Source organism: Tupaia chinensis, unplaced genomic scaffold, assembly GCF_000334495.1.
Source record: "Tupaia chinensis unplaced genomic scaffold, TupChi_1.0 Scaffold000238_1, whole genome shotgun sequence".
NCBI classification, from domain to species: domain Eukaryota; kingdom Metazoa; phylum Chordata; class Mammalia; order Scandentia; family Tupaiidae; genus Tupaia; species Tupaia belangeri.
The window spans coordinates 332,744-351,537 of record NW_006159716.1 but is presented as its reverse complement, the minus strand read 5'-3'; the positions used below and the strand labels follow the sequence as shown (position 1 = coordinate 351,537).

The window sequence follows — 18,794 nt, the reverse complement described above, 5'->3', positions numbered from 1 at the left end:
AGAAAGCAAGCTTCCCTGGTCCAAGACTCGAACTGTGGTCAGCCATGTCCGAGTCCAGCGCCCTTAACCACACCACCTGGCAGCCCAGGTCTGCCGGGCTTGTTTTTCACGCTGCCACGTCCAGGTCTGGACCAGCACAGTTGGCCACGTGGGTTCCAGCCACCTTAGCTGTCGGCCACCTGCTGGCCCTCAGGTTCTTTCTTCACAGCTTACCCTGAGGCCACAGCGTGACACGACTTGGGTGAAGCAGTAGTGATGGGATTCCATGGTATTCTTCCCCAGCCACTGCCTGTGTAGTGAGGACTGGAAATGTCAACTACGTGAAAGGGCTCGGGCAGGCCAAATGCCCCTGGAATGGGCGGGGTGAGCTCTCCAGCCCCACCCAGTCACCTGCCTTTGGTGGGGAAGCCAGGCCATGGCCGTAACAACTGGCGACATCCAGTTCCAAGCCGAAAGGTGGAGGAAGGGGGCTGGTGCAAGCCCTGGCGTTACTGACCCGCTCCGGGGGCAGGAGGGCTGGGCGGTAGGCGGTCGGTTGGGTGGGGCCTTGCTTCCCGCCAGGCGCGGGGGCGGGGCCCCGGTCTCCGTGGAGACCGCTTCACCTAGCAACCGGACGGGCGTTGAGCAGAGCCGCGGGCCTGATGGACGCCGAGAGCCTCCTGCTGTCTCTGGAGCTGGCATCGGGCAGCGGGCAGGGCCTCAGTCCGGACCGTCGGGCCTCGCTGCTCACCTCCCTCATGCTGGTTAAGCGCGACTACCGCTACGACCGAGTCCTCTTCTGGGGCCGCATCCTCGGCCTCGTCGCCGACTACTACATCGCGCAAGGCCTGAGCGAGGACCAGCTCGCCCCGCGCAAGACTCTGTACAGGTGAAGGCGCAGAGGATCCCGAAGAGGGTGCACCTGGAGTCAGGCAGCGGTGGGCGGGTAGGACTCGGGAGGGCGGGGCTAGGGCTGAGTGGAGGGGCGGGGCGGGGCGGAGACTGGGGAGTCTGGAACCTGGTCCGGCGGAAAGTGGTTGGGCGAGGTTTGAGTGGGCCTCCCCAGGTCGAGGAACAGATTCCACTGGGTTTGTAATAGAGGCAGGATCAGGAACCGAGGTGGAGCGAGGTGAAGGAAAGTGCAGACTGGAAGAGGCCAGGTGCTAGGCCTGGCATTTTGAAGGACTCAGTTTGGGGAGGAGTCAGACGCCCAGGGGCTTGGGATAATGCTGTTTGGAAGCAGGTGCAGAAGCGTCTTAGGTGGGGGTTTCTGCTCTGTTGGAAGAGGCACTACTGTTAGCAGAGAACGAATGCAGAATGCAGAAAATTACTAGACACTGCTATGGAAGGCCATCCTGATTTTTAAAAAGAATTATTTTTAATTGTATTTATTATTATTATTATTTTAAATTTGCTACAGGGCATGTGTGCTCACCAGAGACAAAGTGAGAAAGCAAGCCACCAGGTCAGGGACTCGAACTGGGGTCGGCCATGTGGGAGTCCAGCACCTTAATCACCAAGTCACCTGCTGGCCCCAATCCAGCTTCTTTTGGGCTACCCCAGCAATGATACAACACCAGGTTCTAAAGCAGTCTGTGCAGGTTGCAGGTAGCTGGAGACTTATTTTCCTTGCCTTAATCCAACACAGGTTGCATGCACCCTGTGCCTGATTTGGGGTTGCAAAGATGGCCAAGAAGCATCTATTCACATCTTAGGGAGGGAGACAGACTTGTCACTCAGCAATTACAGCCCTGAGTGTTAAAACGAGAACAGGGATGTATAGAAAGGAGGACCAAGGTAGGCATTGCTCTAGAGCAACCAAAAAAGATCACGGGGTAACTTGCCCTGGGTTCTGAGCATGACCAGGAGTTCTCTAAGCAGGTATAGGGGAAAGATGCACTAGTGAGTCAGGGAACAGTACTCCAAACTCTTTTTTTTTTTTTTTAAGAGAGAGATTTATTTACTATAGCATGTGCGCTCACCAGAGAGACAGAGAGATGGAAAGCAAGAAATCACCCCCCCCCCAAGGGGGATGGCCACACTGCCGCCCACACGTGCCTGGCATGAGTTTAAGCCGCAGGCCCAGGACTTGAACTGAACTGTGATTGACTATGTGGGAGTTCAGTGACATAACCATTAAGCCATCTGCTGGTCCCTAAACTCTTGTTGGCTAGAGAAGGCTTGGAATGTGTGGGAAAACAGGTAGGTAACCACGACAGGGAAGGATGTTATGCAGAACTGGATGGAGAGGCCAGGAGGTTTGGACTTTGCCTATCGGCTGGGACTTTAAACAAGACCAACTCAGATCTGAGTCGGCAGAATGGCTTGCAAGTGAGGTGAGCATTTAGGTGCCCTTAAAGTGTCCAGATGAAAGGGACTGAGAGGAAGAAGTAGTGGGGAGAGTAGACGGGAGCGGACAGATGGAAAGATGTAAGTGGTAAAACTGGCCGGGCTTTTGACAGATTGTAGGTTAAAGGTAAAGAAGTCAAGGTCAACCCCTCCTTTCAGCTTGGGCAGCTAAGTGCAGCCGCACTCACTAGGAAGTCAGCGAGCAGGACCAGGGAAGACAGTGCATTTGGCCTGACGTGCCTGGAGGGTGAGGTGATGAGACGTTATAAAGTACAGGGCCAGCTGTGTGGTGCAGTGGCAATGTGCTGCTGGAGAGAAGTGGGATCCCACATGGCGACCACGGTTCAAACCCCTGCCCAGTCAGCTGAAGACACTCCAGGCACATGCACAAGTGTCCCAGACCCAGTGGGCTGGAGGATTGGAGGGAGGGAACCATGGCCAGCATGACCAGCCCCTGTGGATGGTCTCCTCTCCCTCCCCCTCTCTTGTGCATAGACATACTCTATCATGAATGAAGAAAAAAAAAAAAGTGCAGACGTGGAGTCCAGAAGAAAAGCTTGGACTCAAGATAGAGATTTGAGCTTCACTTTATTTTTATCCTATAAGTATTTGTGATGCACCTACTATGTGATAGGCATTGGCTTAGACACCAGGAATGCAGTGGCCCTTGTCTTCATGAAGCCTGACACTGTAGTGTATGTCTGGGGAGCAGGGAAGGGGAGTCAGGCCATGAGCTAACACACACATTCATTTCATGGGTATCAAGTACTAGGGGGGTAGGGAACACAGGATGGAGTGCTATTTTAATTAATTAATTAGGAGAGGTTTTTGCTATAGGGTGCGTGCACTCACCAGAAAGATGGAGAAAAACAGAAAATGAGAAATCACCCCCCAGGGGGATGGCCACGCCGCAATCCCTTCTCCTCCATGCTCCGCTTGGAATCTTGGGCACGCAAGCACATGCACCCAGCATGAGTTTAAGCCGCCAGGTCCAGGACTCAAACCGCAGTCGACTACATGGGAGTCCATTGACATAGCCATTACGCTGACTGCTGGTCCCTGGAGTACTATTTTAAATAGGGTGGTCATGAATGGCCTCTCTGATAAGGTAAATTTGAGAAAAGACCTGAAGTGACTGCGGAGTATCTAAGGGAACATAATTATAGGTGAATGTAACAGCCCTGAGGCAGGTGTGTACTTCCCATGTCGGTGGAATCCTGTGAAAGAGGAGTGAGTGGGGGGACACGTGGTAGAACACGAAGTCAGAGAGGGAGGGCCCTGTGGGGCGCTGTGAGACTCGGCTCAGTGGGAAGCATTGGGAGGTTCTGCACAGAGTGACATGACCAGGCTGAGGTCCGAGCAGTCAGCCGGGGACCAGTCTGCAGGGGGAGCAGGTGTGGAAGCAGGGGACCAGTTAGCATCTCCTGCGGTATCCAAGCAAGAGCAGATGGTGGCCTGGGCCGGGGTAGAAGCAGTGGGGGTGGTGAGAGGTAATCGGGGCCTGGACAGGAGCTGGGGTTCTGGAAGGCAGGCGGATGAGACTGCAGCGAGGAAAGAGAAGTGAGAACAGATCCCTGGAAACACGTAGGGCACTGGAGAGGGGAGAAGAAGGTGATGTCGGGAAAGTCGTGACGCACGTTGCATAGACAGACAGAAAAATCAGTCATGACTTTCCCGATGCCCTACTAGGGATGGAGGTGCATTTGTTGGTTGTTAGGTGTCAGGGATGGCCTCTCTCAAGCAGGTCCTTGGAATGGTGGGCATGCAGTCATGGTGCAGTGGGCTGAGGGGTGGAAGGATGGGGAGGAAGGGCCCCTGCAGGGCAACCCGCTGTTGTGAGATTATTGTTCAGAGCTGGGAGAGTGAAGGGAGGGACAGGAACAGCATTTTCAGAGGGGCATGAATTTGAGAGCTGTTGTTTTAGCAGGCCGAGCAGTTTTGTGTGTTTTGTAGTGTGTGGGTGCATGCACGTGTGTGTGGGTGCGTGTGCGTGTAGTGTTTTAGACAGGGTCTCACTGTGTCTCAGTCTTCTGCCTCAGGCACTTGAGCAACTGTGACTGAATTTGCAGGTCCCCACACCCGGCTCTTAGAGTGGGCTAGGATAATGGAACTGGGCCTTGCATATGTTCCCAGCCCTCCCAGCAGTGGCGTCCAGTGTGCGCTTCCGAGGCTGGGCCGTGAACAGCTTTCTGTTCACAGGGAGCCAGGGGCGGGTGAAGGGTGGGAAGACCAGCAGAGACCAGGTGAGGACTCAGGCCCTGAGAAGTTAAGAAGGAAGGGACTAGGCAGGGCCTGAAAAATGCCCCCGAAGGCCCCACAGGAGAGGGCCTTGAGCCCAAGGACAGGCTCTCCTGAGGAATGCTCAGTAGACAGGCTGAGCATTAGGTCAGGGCTCACCAAAGCGGGTGTGCCCCCTGAGGAAAGGTCCAGAATTTCACAGTCTAGGTATCCAAGAAGCTCTTTTAATTTTAGCATCCATGAAACTCTTGTGACCTTTAAAATATAAAATTTTAAGATGCAAGTTTAAAATTTAAAAACTTTAATGCAAATTTGCATTGCACTTCGGGTGCTGCAGGCACTTGAGGCTTGGGAGGGTCTCAAAACAGCACTGGGGGGAAATGCACAGCTGCCCACAGTTTCCTGAGCCAACCCGTGGGCCAGAGGGACAGCAGTGGGCAGACTGCGGACCGTGGCTTGGAATCCAGAGCTGACACGAGTGCTGTTGGCAGCCTGAACTGCACGGAGTGGAGCCTCTTGCCCCCCGCCACAGAGGAGATGGTGGGCCAGACGTCTGTGGTGAAGGGCCGCTTCATGGGGGACCCCTCGCATGAGTATGAACACACTGAGCTGCAGAAGGTGAACGACGGCGAAAAATCCTTTGAAGAAGAAGTAGTGGTGAGTGAAGAGGAGGCGAGGGGAGTGGGGGTGGCTGGGCTACCCTGAATCCAGCCTGGGAGAAATGATGGCACCGGGGACTAGATGGTAGCACGGTGGTAAAATGGGCCAGTGTGAGGTGACCCACGTGGGAAGGTGACAGGTTCCTATCCGGAGACTGCCCTGAGTACTTGGGACTTGTGTGGGCTCAGGACGAGGGCTGACTGAGGCTGGGGCACATCAGGACCCCATTAAGGGTGCTGGCTCCCTCTCTCTGTCTTCCTCTCTCATGGACGAAATAAATTTATGAACTGAAAAAATGTAAGTATGGCTACTTTTTTTTTTTTTCTTGTTAGAATTTTGCCATAGGGTATGTGCACTTGCTGGAGAGAGACAGAGACAATGAGAGGGAAAGTGAGATATCGCTCCCCTTGGGGGGATGGCCATGCTGCAATCCCTTCTCTTCCGTTGTCCTCCTGGGATTCTGGGCACACATGCACACATGACCTGCATGATTTTCTTTTCTTTTTCTTCTTTTGCTTTTTCTTTTTTCTTTCTTTTTTTTTAGACGTTTTTGCTGCAATCCCTTCTCTTCCGTTGTCCAGATAGAGAGACAAAAAGTGAGAAATCACCCCTCAGGGGGATGGCCATGTTACAATCTCTTCTCCTCCATTCTCCTCTCGGGATCTTGGGCACACACGCACAGGCATCTGGCGTGAGTTTAAGCCACCAGGTCCAGGACTCGAACTGTGGTCGACTACATGGGAGTCCAGCAATGTGGCCATTATGCCATCTGCTGGTCTCCCCCTACCTTATTTTTTTGGAAAGGCCCTGCATGATTTTCAAGCCACTGGATCTGAGACTTGAACCTCAATTGGCTATGTGGGAGCCTAGCACCTTAACCACCATGGCATCTGCTGGTCCCACTATTTAAAAAACTTTTTGAGTTTGCTATAAGTAGTGTGTGTTCGCCATAGAGAGAGAGAAAGTGAGAGATCACCCCCCCCCCACACACACAGGGGGTATGGTCATACCTCAATTCCTTCTCCTTCATTCTCCTTTTGGAAATTTAGGGCACACATGCAAACATATTTGGCATGTTTTTCAAGTTGTCGGGTCCGGGACTCAAACCACACAGTTGGCCATGTGCGATCCAGCTGCCTTGATCGCCATGCCACTAGCTGTCCATTATGGCTACTATTTTACAAAGTAATAGTGACTATTATTGCTGTGACCTTCGCTACTGCCAAGGTGGGTACCGAGCGCTAGGCACTGCACCACTGTGCCTGTGCTCTTTTAATCCACACAGCTCTATGGAGTGGGCACGTGACTGTCCAGGCGGCAGAGAGGAGGACACTGGTTTAGAGAGGTTAGGTGACTCTCCCAGAGGCACACGGCTCCTGAGCAATGGGGTGAAGAGAGTGGGTAGGTAGCTCTCGTGGGTGTCTGGCTCTGGGAGGGGCTCTGTCCTGCACACGGGGGCCCAGGCATGCACGCAGACTCTTACGTTTCTGTGTCAACTTTCATTTTACTAGATAATATGTCCACCTGGCTCAAAATTCAAATGTACCAAAAGGAATATAGTAAAGTTCCTTCTCATCTTTGTACAGCAGTCACACGGGTCCTGTTTCTGGGGAACGTTAACATAGCTGTTTTCCACATGCATATGTGTGTCAAAGTATTTCTGTACAAAGAGCGGTCTGGATCAGAAACATCACCTTGTCCTAGGATTTATAGATGCAGAATCGGGGTCCCCAGAGCATTTGAATTCACATTAAAATGTGAAATTGCAGGGCAGCAGGCGGTGTAGTGGTTATGGCACTACACTGTCACGTGGCTGACCACAATTCAAGTCCTGGACTGAGTGGCTTGAAAATCACACTGGGTACATGTGCATGCATGCCCAAAATCGTAGGAGGATGATGGAATGCAGCATGGCCATCCTCCTCCCACCCTCAGGGTGACTTCTCACACTCTCTCACTGTCTCTCTGTTTCTCTAGCAAGTGCATATGCCCTATGGCACAAATCTTAAAAAACTGTGAAACTTGGCGGGTGCGTGTGCGTGCGTGCCCAAGATCCTTAGAGGAGAATGGAGGAGAAGGGATTGCTGCGTGGCCATTCCCCTGGGGGGTGATTTCTCGCTTTCTGTCTCTCTGCCTCTCTTTGTCTTTCTGTTGAGCGCAGGAGGGGCTGAGCCTCTTAGAAAAAACCTCCCTGGAAAAAAAAAAAAAAAAAAAGAAAAGAAAAAACTGAGAAACTGCTTCCAAAGACTTTAAAAAATTTGCTAGAGGCTGCATGCACTCAACAGAGAGAGAGGGACTGGCAGATGGTGTAATAGTTACGTCGCTGGACTCCCACGTAGTCGACTGTGGTTCAAGTCTCAGACCTGGCAGCTTAAAACTCATGCCAGGCATGTGTGAAGGCATGCCCCAAATCCTTGTGGCATGGCCATCCCCTCTGGGGGGGGGGTAATGTCTCACTTTCTGTTTCTTTCTGTCTTTCCAATGAGTGTACATGCCCTACAGCAAAAATCACTTTAAAAAAAAAAAAAAGAGAGAGAGAGCAAGAGAAAGAGCACAAAAGTGAGAAGGTGCTATGTAGTCAGTGATGTGGGGCCCAGACACCTTAACCGCCACACCACCGGCTGGCCCTAAAGACATCTAAATTCACACCACAGAAAACATTAACGCCTTACCTATACCTAGTCTCTCTCTCTCTGTTTTAAGTCTTGTTATAGAGCAAGTGCACAGAGACACAGAGAGAGAGGGAAAGTGAGAAATCACCCCATGAGTGGAAGGCTTTAATCCCTTCTCCATTCTTCTCTCAGGACTTTGGGCATGCACCTACATACCTGGTGTGTTTTTCGAGCCACCAGTTTGAGACTTGAACCCTGCAGCTGGCCATGTGGGGTCCAGATGCTTTAACTACCATGCCACTGGCTGGCCCCCAAAGACATTTTATGTAAGTACAAATCACAGAAAATACATTATCTATACATGGTCTCCCTCTTTTTTAATTGTCAGAGGTTCATGCACTTACCAGAGAGACAGGGAGGGAGGGAGGGAGGGAGAGAGAGGGACAAAGGACCCCCTAAGTGAACATGGTCATGCTGCAATCTGTTTTCCATTTCTCCATCCTGTCAGAATTCATGGCACATAGGCACACACACCTGGCTTTTTTTTTTTTTTTTTTTTTTTTTTGAGGAGGCTTTTTTTCTCATGCGCGTTTTTTGAGAGAGATTTTTGCTATAGGGCACATGAGCTTGCTGAGTAGACAGAGAGAGACAGAAAGCAGGAAATCACCCTTCTGGGGATGGCCATGTCGCCGTCCCTTCTCCATTCTCCTCTCGGATTTGGGCATGCATGTACAGGTGTCCAATGTGAGTTTTTTTTAAGTCGCCAGGTCTGGGATTTGAATCATAGTTGACTATATGGGAATCCAGCGATGTAACCATTACACCATCTTCTGGTCCCTTTGGCATATTTTTCAAGCTACCAGGTGGTTGGTCAGCCATGTGGGGTCTAGCTTCCTTAACCACTAGGCTCCAATGCCAGCCCTGTGTATTCTCTTAAAAACTCAGAACAGGTGGTTACCTATTGTCCTCTAAGTTCTGCTTTCTGCAAACACCTCTCTAACCAACAGCAGGTGGTGTAGAGGTTAAGGTGGCTGGACAGTGGGCATCTGCACAGTGCCAGTCCAAACTCGGTGGCCTGAAAAACATGGCAGGCGTGTGTGTTACATGCCCATAATCGCAAGCGGAGAGTGGACGAGAAGGAATTGTGGCATGGTCATCCACCCTGGGGAGTGCCTTCTATCTCTTTGTCTCTCTCCAGAGATTACACATGCCCTATAGCAAATTTAAAAATGGAACAAAAACAAAAGAAACAACAGCATGGTTTACACACAGCTCTGCACCTTACTTTTTATTTTTTCTAGAGAGAGGTTTTTGCTATAGGGTGTGTGTGCTTACCTGAGAGACCGAGAGACAGAAAGTCAGAAATCACCCTCCAGGGGGGATGGCTTTGCCTCAATCCCTTCTCCTCCGTTCTCCTCAGGATTTGGGGCAGCACACACACCCAGAGTAAGTTTTAAGTTGCCAGGTCCAGGACTCGAACTGTGGTTGACTCTGTGGGAGTCCAGTACCATAACCATTACATCATCTGTTGGTCCCTGCACCTTGCTTTTTTTCACATGACAAGGTATTTTGGAGAACTTTCTTCTTTTTTTCTTTAGAGAATTATTTATTTAATTTTATTATTATTATTATTTTTAAAAATTTGACCAGAGCCAGGCAGAGAGAGGGAGAGAGAGAGAGAGAAAGGGAAAGTGAGAAAATAAGCTGCTAGGTCTGGGACTTGAACCACAGTCAGCCATGTGAGAGTCCAGCACCTTAACCACCATGCTACCTGCTGGCCCCTAGAGAGCTTTCTTTTCTTTTTTTTTGGAGAGGTTTTTGCTATAGGGCACATGTGCTCGCCAGACAGAGAAAGACATAGAGACAGAAATCACCCCCCAGGGGGGATGGTCACGCCACAATCCCTTCTCCTCCAGTCTCCTCTTGGGATCTCGGGCACACACGCACACGCACCCAGCGTGAGTTTTAAGCCACCGGGTCTGGGATGCGAACCGCGGCCACCGGGTCTGGGATGCGAACCGCGGTCGACTACGTGGGAGTCCAGCGACATAGCCATTATGCTAACTGCTGGTTCCCTAGAGAGCTTTCTTTATCAGTGCCGTAACAAGCCTCCCCATTCTTTTTACCATCTTGAGAATGTATAATTTCCCCAGTGTCTTATTCACGGGAATGTAGGTTTTCAGGTTTTAGCAGACAATAGCGCGATGATTAACTTTGTGCAGAGCACATTTCCAGTGTATGCACTTTATCTGAGGATCAGTTCTTAGAATTGCTTCAACAAGTACAGAGCCTGGGTTTGGAAACTAGACAATCCGGAATTAAAAACCCAGCCTCTGCACTTGAACCTGGCAGATCCCGAAAGTCTAGGTCTACATCTGTGAGGCTACCTGCAATCCTGGCCCCTTCCCGCCTGATAAATTTCATCTCCCTGAGCCCTGGTGATGTTTTCTGTGCAACTGTGATCATTGCATTTACTCTGCAGGCTTGTGCAGACTGAGTGCGGTGACAGTCAAAGCCTCTGGACTAAGCACTTACTAAACCTTAGTTTCTGTCTCTTGTAAAGCATCCAGGCCAGCAGTGCAGAGGTGAGGTGGCTCAGTGGCCCTGTGGAGGCCTCTGGTGACATGTTTTTCCTGTAAGTTCTGTTTGTCTCCAAATATGTCTATAAAGTCCTTTTGTTCAGGGTTGCCCTTTATATTCATTGTACCCACATTTCATCTGTGTAAAAAGTTCTAACATGGAGAAATGCTTAGGAAATAATGCCTAGCCAAAGAGCAAGATAGCAAGCTATAGAAATAGACATTCTCATTTTGCTTGAAATATATGCAGAGAAAAAAGAGGGAAGAATGCCAATTGCTATCAACAATCATCTGAAGGAGGCGGGAGTGGGAGTGCTTTTCATTGTCTTAGGTGTGTCTTTCTATCATGTTGTTGGAAAAGTCGTGACGTATTTTTCTATGCAAAAATGTGTCATGACTTTTCTGACAATGCAATATATGAGGCAAATCTTCTACAATGAGCATGATGGCTTTTACATTTTATAAAGGCCAAACAAATGACACTTAACCATGGTGATAGGAGGGTATTTCTCTAGAAGGGACATAAAAATAAAAACAAACAAACAAACAAACAAACAAAAAACCTGTTCATATGGGGTGGGCCAAAAATAAAAACAAAAAAAAAAAAAAAAGAAAAAAAACCTGTTCATGTGGGGTAGGCCAGCAGGTCATGGCGCTGTGGTTAAGGTGCTGGACTGCCACATGGCCAACTGTGGTTTGAGTCTGGGACTTGATAGTTTGCTTTCTCACTTTTCCTTTCTCTCTCTCTCACTGTCTCTCTCTGGTCAAATTAAAAAACAATAATAACAACAAATTAAATAATTCTTTAAAAACACTGTTCATGAGGGCAACTTGGGGGTTGGGGATTGGTGTGAGAGAAAGACTGTCTTAATTATTTATGTGTTTTTGGTAGTTTTGGCAGGATGGCTTTTATCTTGTCTCTTGAGGTCTCAGTCAAGGAAGAGACCTGCTTGGTGCCCACCACTGATCAGGTCGTCAGAAGGCACATGCATTGGCTGGAAGGAGGGCGGGAGAGCGAGGACGTACTACCCAGGGGCGCATAGTCACACTGCATTCCCCTTCTGCTTCTCCATCCTGTCAGGAGGATTTGAGAGACATCCATGTTTCTCAAGCCACAGGGAGCGAGATTCCAACCGCGGTGGGCCATGCGGCAGCTGGCTTCCTATGCACAGAGCTTAACCACTGGCCCATGCACCTCCTGTATGTATTATCAACTCAAAAAATAACGAGAGAGAGAGAGAAAGAGGGAAGTGAGGGAGGGAGAGAGGAAGGAAGGGTGGATGGATGGAAGAAAGAAGCGAAGGAAAGGGGCTGGCTCTCTGTGGCTTGGTGATTAAGGCAGCTGGATCCCACTGCATGGTTCAAGTCCTGGACTGGGCAGCTTGAGAAACATGCCAGGTGTGTGTGTGTGCATGCCAACCCCCCCGAAAGGAGTGGGAGATAGAGGGAAAGGGATTGTGGCGTGACCATTTCTCAGGGGTGGTGGTGGGGTGTGTGCTTTCTCGTCTTCCTCTCTGTCTCTCTTTGGTGAGCATTTACATTCTTTAGCAAAAATAAAAAACAGATCAAAGAAAGAAGAAAGGAAGGAAAGGAAAAAAAGGGAAATAGGATCTCCATGGGGGGAGAGAGGTGAAGGCTTGCCCAAGGTGTTCTCAGTGGCCCTGGCACCCGCATGTGGTGACTCAGGTAAGATGGTCATACAGAGGCTCTTTGCACCAGACACGAGTGGGCACAGCAGGATGGCTTCTCTCCGTCTCCTCAGGTCCAGATCAAGGAAGAGACCCGCTTGGTGTCCATCATTGACCAGATTGACAAGGCTGTGGCCATCATCCCTCGAGGTGCCCTCTTCAAGACCCCTTTTGGACCCATCCATGTCAATCGGACCTTTGAAGGTGAATTATTCGGGGCCCTTCTCGAGGGCAGGAGGGCAGCTTTTCCTGGGAGTCCGGGGGAACCTGCCCACTTCCTCAGAGAAAGAGCAGCTATGGCCACGTTGCCTGGGCGGATGTGCCTGATGGCCTGGGGCCCAGAGTGGACATAGGCTACCCAGTGGCTGAGCCCTGACTCTTCCACCTGAGCCTGGGGACAGCATACATTTGCCTGGGACCTGGGCTTTGTGTAGGTCTGGGCTACCTGCCTTTTCCCACCTTCTTCCTCCTTGGTCTCTCCTCCCTGCCCAGTCTGGGCCAAGTCTGGATGGAGGGATGCCAATCCTTTTTTTTCCCTTCGGTTCTCTGTCAATGGTTGACTGAGTCCTTTGCATGGACTTCATGTGGTCCCAATGGAGAGTGAAAGGGTCCATGGGGTTTTGGGCTGACCACCCTCTTCCTGCCTGCCGCCTCTTTCTAGGATTGTCCTTATCCGAATCCAAGAAGCTCAGCTCCTACTTCCACTTCAGGGAGGCTACTGAGCTGAAGAATAAGACCTTGCTTGAGAAGGCTGACCTGGACCCCTCTCTGGATTTCATGGACTCCTTGGAGCATGACATCCCCAAAGGTAGTCCATTATTCCGCTGATGTGGGCACTGGCCATGGTGAGAACAGTGGCCCACGCCACCTATGTTCTCCTCTGAGACTGGAGCCAAGATGCCGGGTGAGAAGTGGTGCTTCACCATGTGGCCTGGTGGGTGGGGTTGCTCCAGGGCCTGTGGACTCTTAGTTAACGTTTTCTTCCGTTGTTCATGATAGAGTGTGTGCACACCAAGAGTGAGTGAGAAAGAGACAAAGAGGAGAGGCAGGGGAAGCACCCTCCACAGGGTCTACTCACGCTGTGATCCCCCTTCTCCATGCCCCAGATGGTTGTTTTGGGCACTCATGTATGTCCCAACATGTTTCAGGCTGACTCTGCTGGGAATCTGAGCCACAGTTGCTGTACGGGATCCAGATTCTCTCTCTCTCTCTCTCTTTTTTTTTTTTTTTGGAGAGGTTTTTGCTATAGGGCGCATGTGCTCACCGGAAAGACAGAAAGAGACAGAGAGACAGAAAGCGAGAAATCACCCCCCAGTGGGGATGGCCACAATCCCTTCTCCTCCATTCTCCTCTCGGGATCTTGGGCACACACGCACATGTGCCCCGCATGAATTTAAGTCACCGGGTCTGGTACTCGAACTGCGGTCGACTACATGGGAGTCCAGCAACATGGCCATTATGCTAACTGCTGGTCCCAAGATCCAGCTTCTCTTGATCAGTACAATACCGCTGCAGCACAGAGCTGGCCTTTGGTTAAGACTCCAATCACAGAAGTTCGGATTGTTTTCAGTATGCTCCTACAGACAGAAGTCTTTCAGTGTCTCTTGGATTTTATAGCAATGTGATTATAAATGGAGATGGGTTGGGAGTTTCCCCCCAAACATCCCTGAAAAGATTCCTGAAAATACTAGTCATAAATTCATCTCAACTTTTAGTTTTGGGTTTCTATCCAATGCGTGGCATTATTAATTGGTGCTCAATAGGTGGGTATTGACTGACTGGATAGCAAACCCCCCTCCTAAAAGGAAAGGAGTTCTGTATATTTGCCTTTGTGTTTGTGTGGTGCTTTTTTTTTTTTTTTTTACTATAGTTGGGGTCAGCATTTTTACTATAGTTGGGGTCAGCAGGTGGCATGGTGGTTAAGGGTGCTAGACTCCCACATGGCCAACGGTGGTGGTTCAAGTCCCAGACCTGGCGGTTTGCTTTCTCACTTTCACTCTCTCTCACCCCATCTCTGGGCCAATTAAAATAAATAAATAAAGTAAAATAAAATAATTCTTTAAAAAATTTACTATGGGGCACATGTTCTCACTGGAGAGAGACAAAAAGGGAGAGAAAAAAAGTGAGAAAGCACACCCCGGAAGATGACTATGTCACAGTCACTTCTCCACTCTCCTCGTGGAATTTTGGACACACACATGCCCCTAGTGTTTTTCGAGCCTCCAGGTCTGGAACTCAAACCATGCAGTCAGCCACGTGGGATACAGCACCTTAACCACCGCAGCACCTGGGGCCCAGCACTTACTAATCTTAAAATACAGCTTCAGGGCTGGCCCTGTAACACAGCAGTTAAGTGCTGTACATAGGGAACTAGATCCCACGTGGACGGCTGTAGTGTGAATCCTGGCCCTGGTGGCTTGGAAGCACATTGGGCATATGTGGGTGCATGCCTCAAATCTTGTCAGGATAGAGAAATGGAGGGAAAAGGATTGCAGTGTGACCACAGTTGTGGGCTGCTTTCTCTCTCTCTCCTCTCTCTCTTTCTCTCTGGGGAGTGCACATACCCTTGAGCAAACAAACAAACAAACAAAAACAGAAATAAAAGACTGTAAGGCTCCAGAGGCTTTCCTGTGCTGCAGGCCCTACAGCCCAGGCTAGACTCTGTAGTCATTGGCAGGGCTGCAGGACCTACTTCTCTCCTTTGAGCAGCATGAGTGGGGATGAACGTGTCCTCAGGTGCTGTCATCTAAGATTGGTGTCAGGCTCTAGACAACCAGGAGTCAGGCCCATAAAGCAATGTCACTGCTTGTTGTGTGTCAGGAGCCTGTTCCATGCCTTGTCTCATTTCGGTCTTCACAGCTAGCCTATGTGGATATCGTCCGTATGTTATGGGTGAGAAAGAGGCTCAGAGCAACTCCAGGACACAGTGGATGTTAGCGTTAGCCTCAGGCTCCGATATTACTCGTGCTGTCACACAGATGTTTCCAGGTAAAGGAGGATGGGAACGACAGGACCATAGTCACCTCCCAGCACAGGCAGGATGGCAAAGGCTCTGGAACCAGACAGCCTGGGTTGGAATCCTGAGTCAGCCTCTTACTAGCTGTGTGACTTCAGGCAAGTGCCTCAATTTCCTTAGTCTCCTCATTTCTTTCTTTTTAAATTTTGCTGTAGGGCACGTGCGCTCACTGAGAGAAAGAGAGAGTGAGAAAGCATCCTGCTGCAACCCCTTCTCCAGTCTCCTCCCAGTTTCTTGGGTATGTCAGTTTCTAAAAGGCAGAAATTGGTATTTTCTACCTCAGTAGGTTGTTTTGAGAATGAAATGAGTTAACATACACATGAGTACTTATGGCAGTGACTAACACATAGTAAGGACTCAAATAAAAGCGAATGATTGGGACCAGCAGTTAGTGTAATGGCTATGTCGCTGGACTCCCACGTAGTCAACTGCGGTTCGAGTCCTGGACCCAGTGGCTTAAACTCACGCCAGGCGCGTGTGCGTGCATGCTCAAGATCCCGAGAGGAGAATGGAGGAGAAGGGATTGCGGCATGGCCATCCCCCTGGGGGGTGATCTCTCACTTTCTGTCTCTCTGTCTCTCTCTTTCTGGTGGGCACACATGCCCTATAGCAAAAAAAAACAAAAAAAAACCTCTAAAAAATAAAAAAAGTGAATGCTTAGTGGGCCAGCAGACGGTGCCGTGGTTACACCATGGACTCCCACATGGCTGACCACTGTTCGAGTCTTGAACCTGGTGGCTTAAAAATCATGCTGGGCACATGTGCATGTGTGTTAAGAAACCAGGAGAATGAAGAAGGGATTGTGGCTGGCCACCCCCCTAGGGGGTGATTTCTCACTTTCCCTCTGTCTCTGTCTCCCTCTCTGGCGAGTGTATACACCCTAAGGGGGAAAAAAAAACTTTCCAAAAAAAAGTGATTATTAGTGATATTACTTTTTTTTTTTAGAATTACTTTATTTAATATTATTTATTATTGCTATTTTCCAGTTTGATCAGAGAGGGAGAGTTAGAAAGCAAGCCTCCAGGTCTGGGACTCTAACCGTGGTCAGCCATGTGGGAGTCCAGCAGCTTTAACCACCATGCTACCCGCCTGCCCCCCAGTGATATTACTTTTAGTGGCAAAAAATACTTAGAGAAATTGGTGCAGGCCCCACAGGGCCCAGGCAGTCAAGGTGGTGGAAGCTGCTGGTGAAGTGTGAGCAGCTCTGTGATACAAGGTAGCAGTGCACAGGTGGCTGGAGAAGGGGCCAGGCAAGTGCAGCACCCGGGGCTAGGCGATTCCTGGGTGGGTAGGAGCTGCCACTGAGAAGTAGCTGCTCTGGCCTCTGCCACACGGGGGCATCCGAGTCCAGCCACCCTGAGCTCAGCCAGTCCTACAGGAGGGCCGACGAATAGGAGGGCTCTTGGACCAGCGGGGGAGATAGAAGAGGCTGGGTTATTTTTCACCCCGTGTACGTACTTCTCAGACTCCCTTTACCTCTTCCAACTCCACTCCCAGCCTCGCCAGCAGCCAGAGGGGCTGCACATCCCTCACTGATAAAGGGAGCCAGGAACGTGGTGGTGCTCCAGGGCTGGAGAATGAAGCTCTCTCCAGCTGGTCGCGTGGCCAGAGCAGCTTCCCAGTGGAGCATCATCCTCTGTGTGATGGTGGGAGGAGCTAAGAGGGTGCTAGAGCTTCTGAGGTGAGGCCAAAGCCCGCTGGATGGGGCAGAGCCCAACAAAGGCTTCGTAAGGGAACACTACGAGTCCCGTCTGCCCAGCCATCTGGAGTAAAGGAACACGAAGCACTGTCTTGTAGCAGGGGACGTAAGATGTGGTGCCCTGAGGGTCTTGTTAAAGGCCCTGGGAGATGTGGAATCTGGGCCTGGGAGGTGGGGTGCAGTGGCTGGAGGCCGAGGTATCCTGCTCTAATGGTGAGCCTCAGGGCTGCATGGTCAGCTGCTGGCTCCACTTTGGGCCTTCAGATAGCTCCCTTCCTCAGAGCCACCAGCAGGCCTCTGGGAAGTCAGGCCTAGCTTTTTATTTTTTTATATATTTTTTAGGTTTTTGCCTTAGGGCACGTGTGCTCACCAGAGAGAGAGGAAGAGGGAGAGGGAGAAAGATAGTTGAGAGGGAAAGAAGAAATCACCCCCCAGGGGGGATGGTCATGCCACAATCCCTTCACTTCTATTTTCTTCCCAGGATCTTGGGCACAAACACACACATGCCCGGCATGAGTTTCAAGCCATCAGGTCCAGGACTCAAACCATGGTCGGCCATGTGAGTCCCAGTGACGCTGGTTATGCCCAGCAACATAATCATTATGGCATCTGCTGGTCCCAGGCCCAACTTTTAATTACCATGTGTGGTGGGGCATGGTCCAGAGTGGAGGTGTGGTCGCTTGGGGGACAGCAGACAGCTGACTTTTCTCCCAGACGTCCTTCCCTACCAGCTAGTGCAAGAGCACAGGATCTGCTGGGAGGCTTCCCTACGCAGACACAGCAGCTGGGCTGGGCCGGGCTGCTAAGTGGGGCCCACCCATCATGAATAGTTCCCTGGGATACCAGAACTGGCTGGAGGGATGGGATTTGACAGCGGCTTTCTGCCCAGGTAGGATTGCTTCTTCTCTGGAGTCTGAGGTGATTGTTCAGGGTGACACGGTGTCATCTCTGAGCACGTGTGCCCTCGGTCAGCCCTGTCCTTGGGCCTCTTGCTTTCTGGGCCAATAGTGACAAGCCAGATCGGCAGCTGCCCTGGCTTGCCTAGGCTAAGGAGAGGGGAACGGCTATGGCCTGCGGCCACTAGTGTCCTTACAAGCTGTCTTGCCATGCCCTGGGGTCTGCAGTTTGGTGGGAGTGGGTAGCTTTGGGGGCCATCAGTTAGTTCTGGGGTGGCAGGACCACCCTCCTGGTGGAGGCAGGGCAACAGCTAAGAGTTCTGTGACCCTGCTCTGCAGCTAGGTGCCACAGGAGTGCTAGGTCAGTGGCCAGATCCCCAGGTAGTATTCTGCATTCAATGCTCCTTACCCTTCTCATCTATCAGCACAGGGCACTAAGAATCTCCCCCATACCAGATATTCTCCATGCACTTGGAACAAGACAGACACCTCAGAGGTCTGGGAAGATCAAATGACACAAGATGGGAAAGAGAAACGTGAACTAGAAGGTGCCTTGCCTGCGGGGTCTCCTGGGTGCTGCGAAGCAGGGAGGAAGGGCTGGAGTCAGGGCTCTTCTCAGTTCTGGGCTGGAGCAGAGCAAGCTCAGGACCTGCCAGGTGCAGGCTTGGCTCCTTTACAGCCAGCTCAGCAGCAGTGCCCAGTTCAGGCAGCAGAGGGCAGCAAGGGGCCTGCCTGCCGGAAAGGGGCCTTTGAAAGCTGCTCTGGTGGTGGAGAGGGCAGGGGACGAGTGAGACTGGGGCCTGAGAGGGGGTGGGAACACAGCATCCAGGTCCAGTCTTCTGCTGGAGTACACTCCTGCCCTGGTCCCTTGAAGCCAGGTCGACCAATGCTCAACCCGCAGGACCCGGGGGTTTCAGTTCTGCCTGTCTCCAGGTTTCCAGGGGGGTTTTCTGACTCTAGTGTATGTGGAGAAGCAGGGGGGTGTGACTCATAGGCGTTTGTGCATGTACACCCTCAACCCTCACCTGAGGTTTCCACACAGCAAGGTGGGCGAGACCCCGGGTCCCAGGAAACCCAG

The 18,794-nt window shown here is 50.9% G+C and overlaps 1 protein-coding gene across 5 annotated transcripts in view; it reads left to right on the top strand.

Annotated features, from left to right (window-relative positions):
• Nucleotides 1-326: 326 nt before the first annotated feature.
• Nucleotides 327-18,794, top strand: part of RSPH9 (radial spoke head component 9) — a 40,016-nt gene continuing 21,548 nt past the window's right edge. Inside the window, exons 1-6 of one of the 5 annotated variants that reach the window (XM_006148511.3) lie at nt 327-868; nt 5,058-5,223; nt 12,180-12,309; nt 12,767-12,913; nt 14,965-15,093; nt 18,142-18,264. In XM_006148511.3, the coding sequence (XP_006148573.1) occupies nt 642-868; nt 5,058-5,223; nt 12,180-12,309; nt 12,767-12,913; nt 14,965-15,093; nt 18,142-18,264 (922 nt within the window). In that variant the 5' untranslated portion in view covers nt 327-641. The remainder of the gene's footprint in view (nt 869-5,057; nt 5,224-12,179; nt 12,310-12,766; nt 12,914-14,964; nt 15,094-18,141; nt 18,265-18,794) is intronic. The other 4 variants (XM_006148510.2, XM_006148515.3, XM_006148514.3 and 1 more) reach the window with 4 other exon arrangements.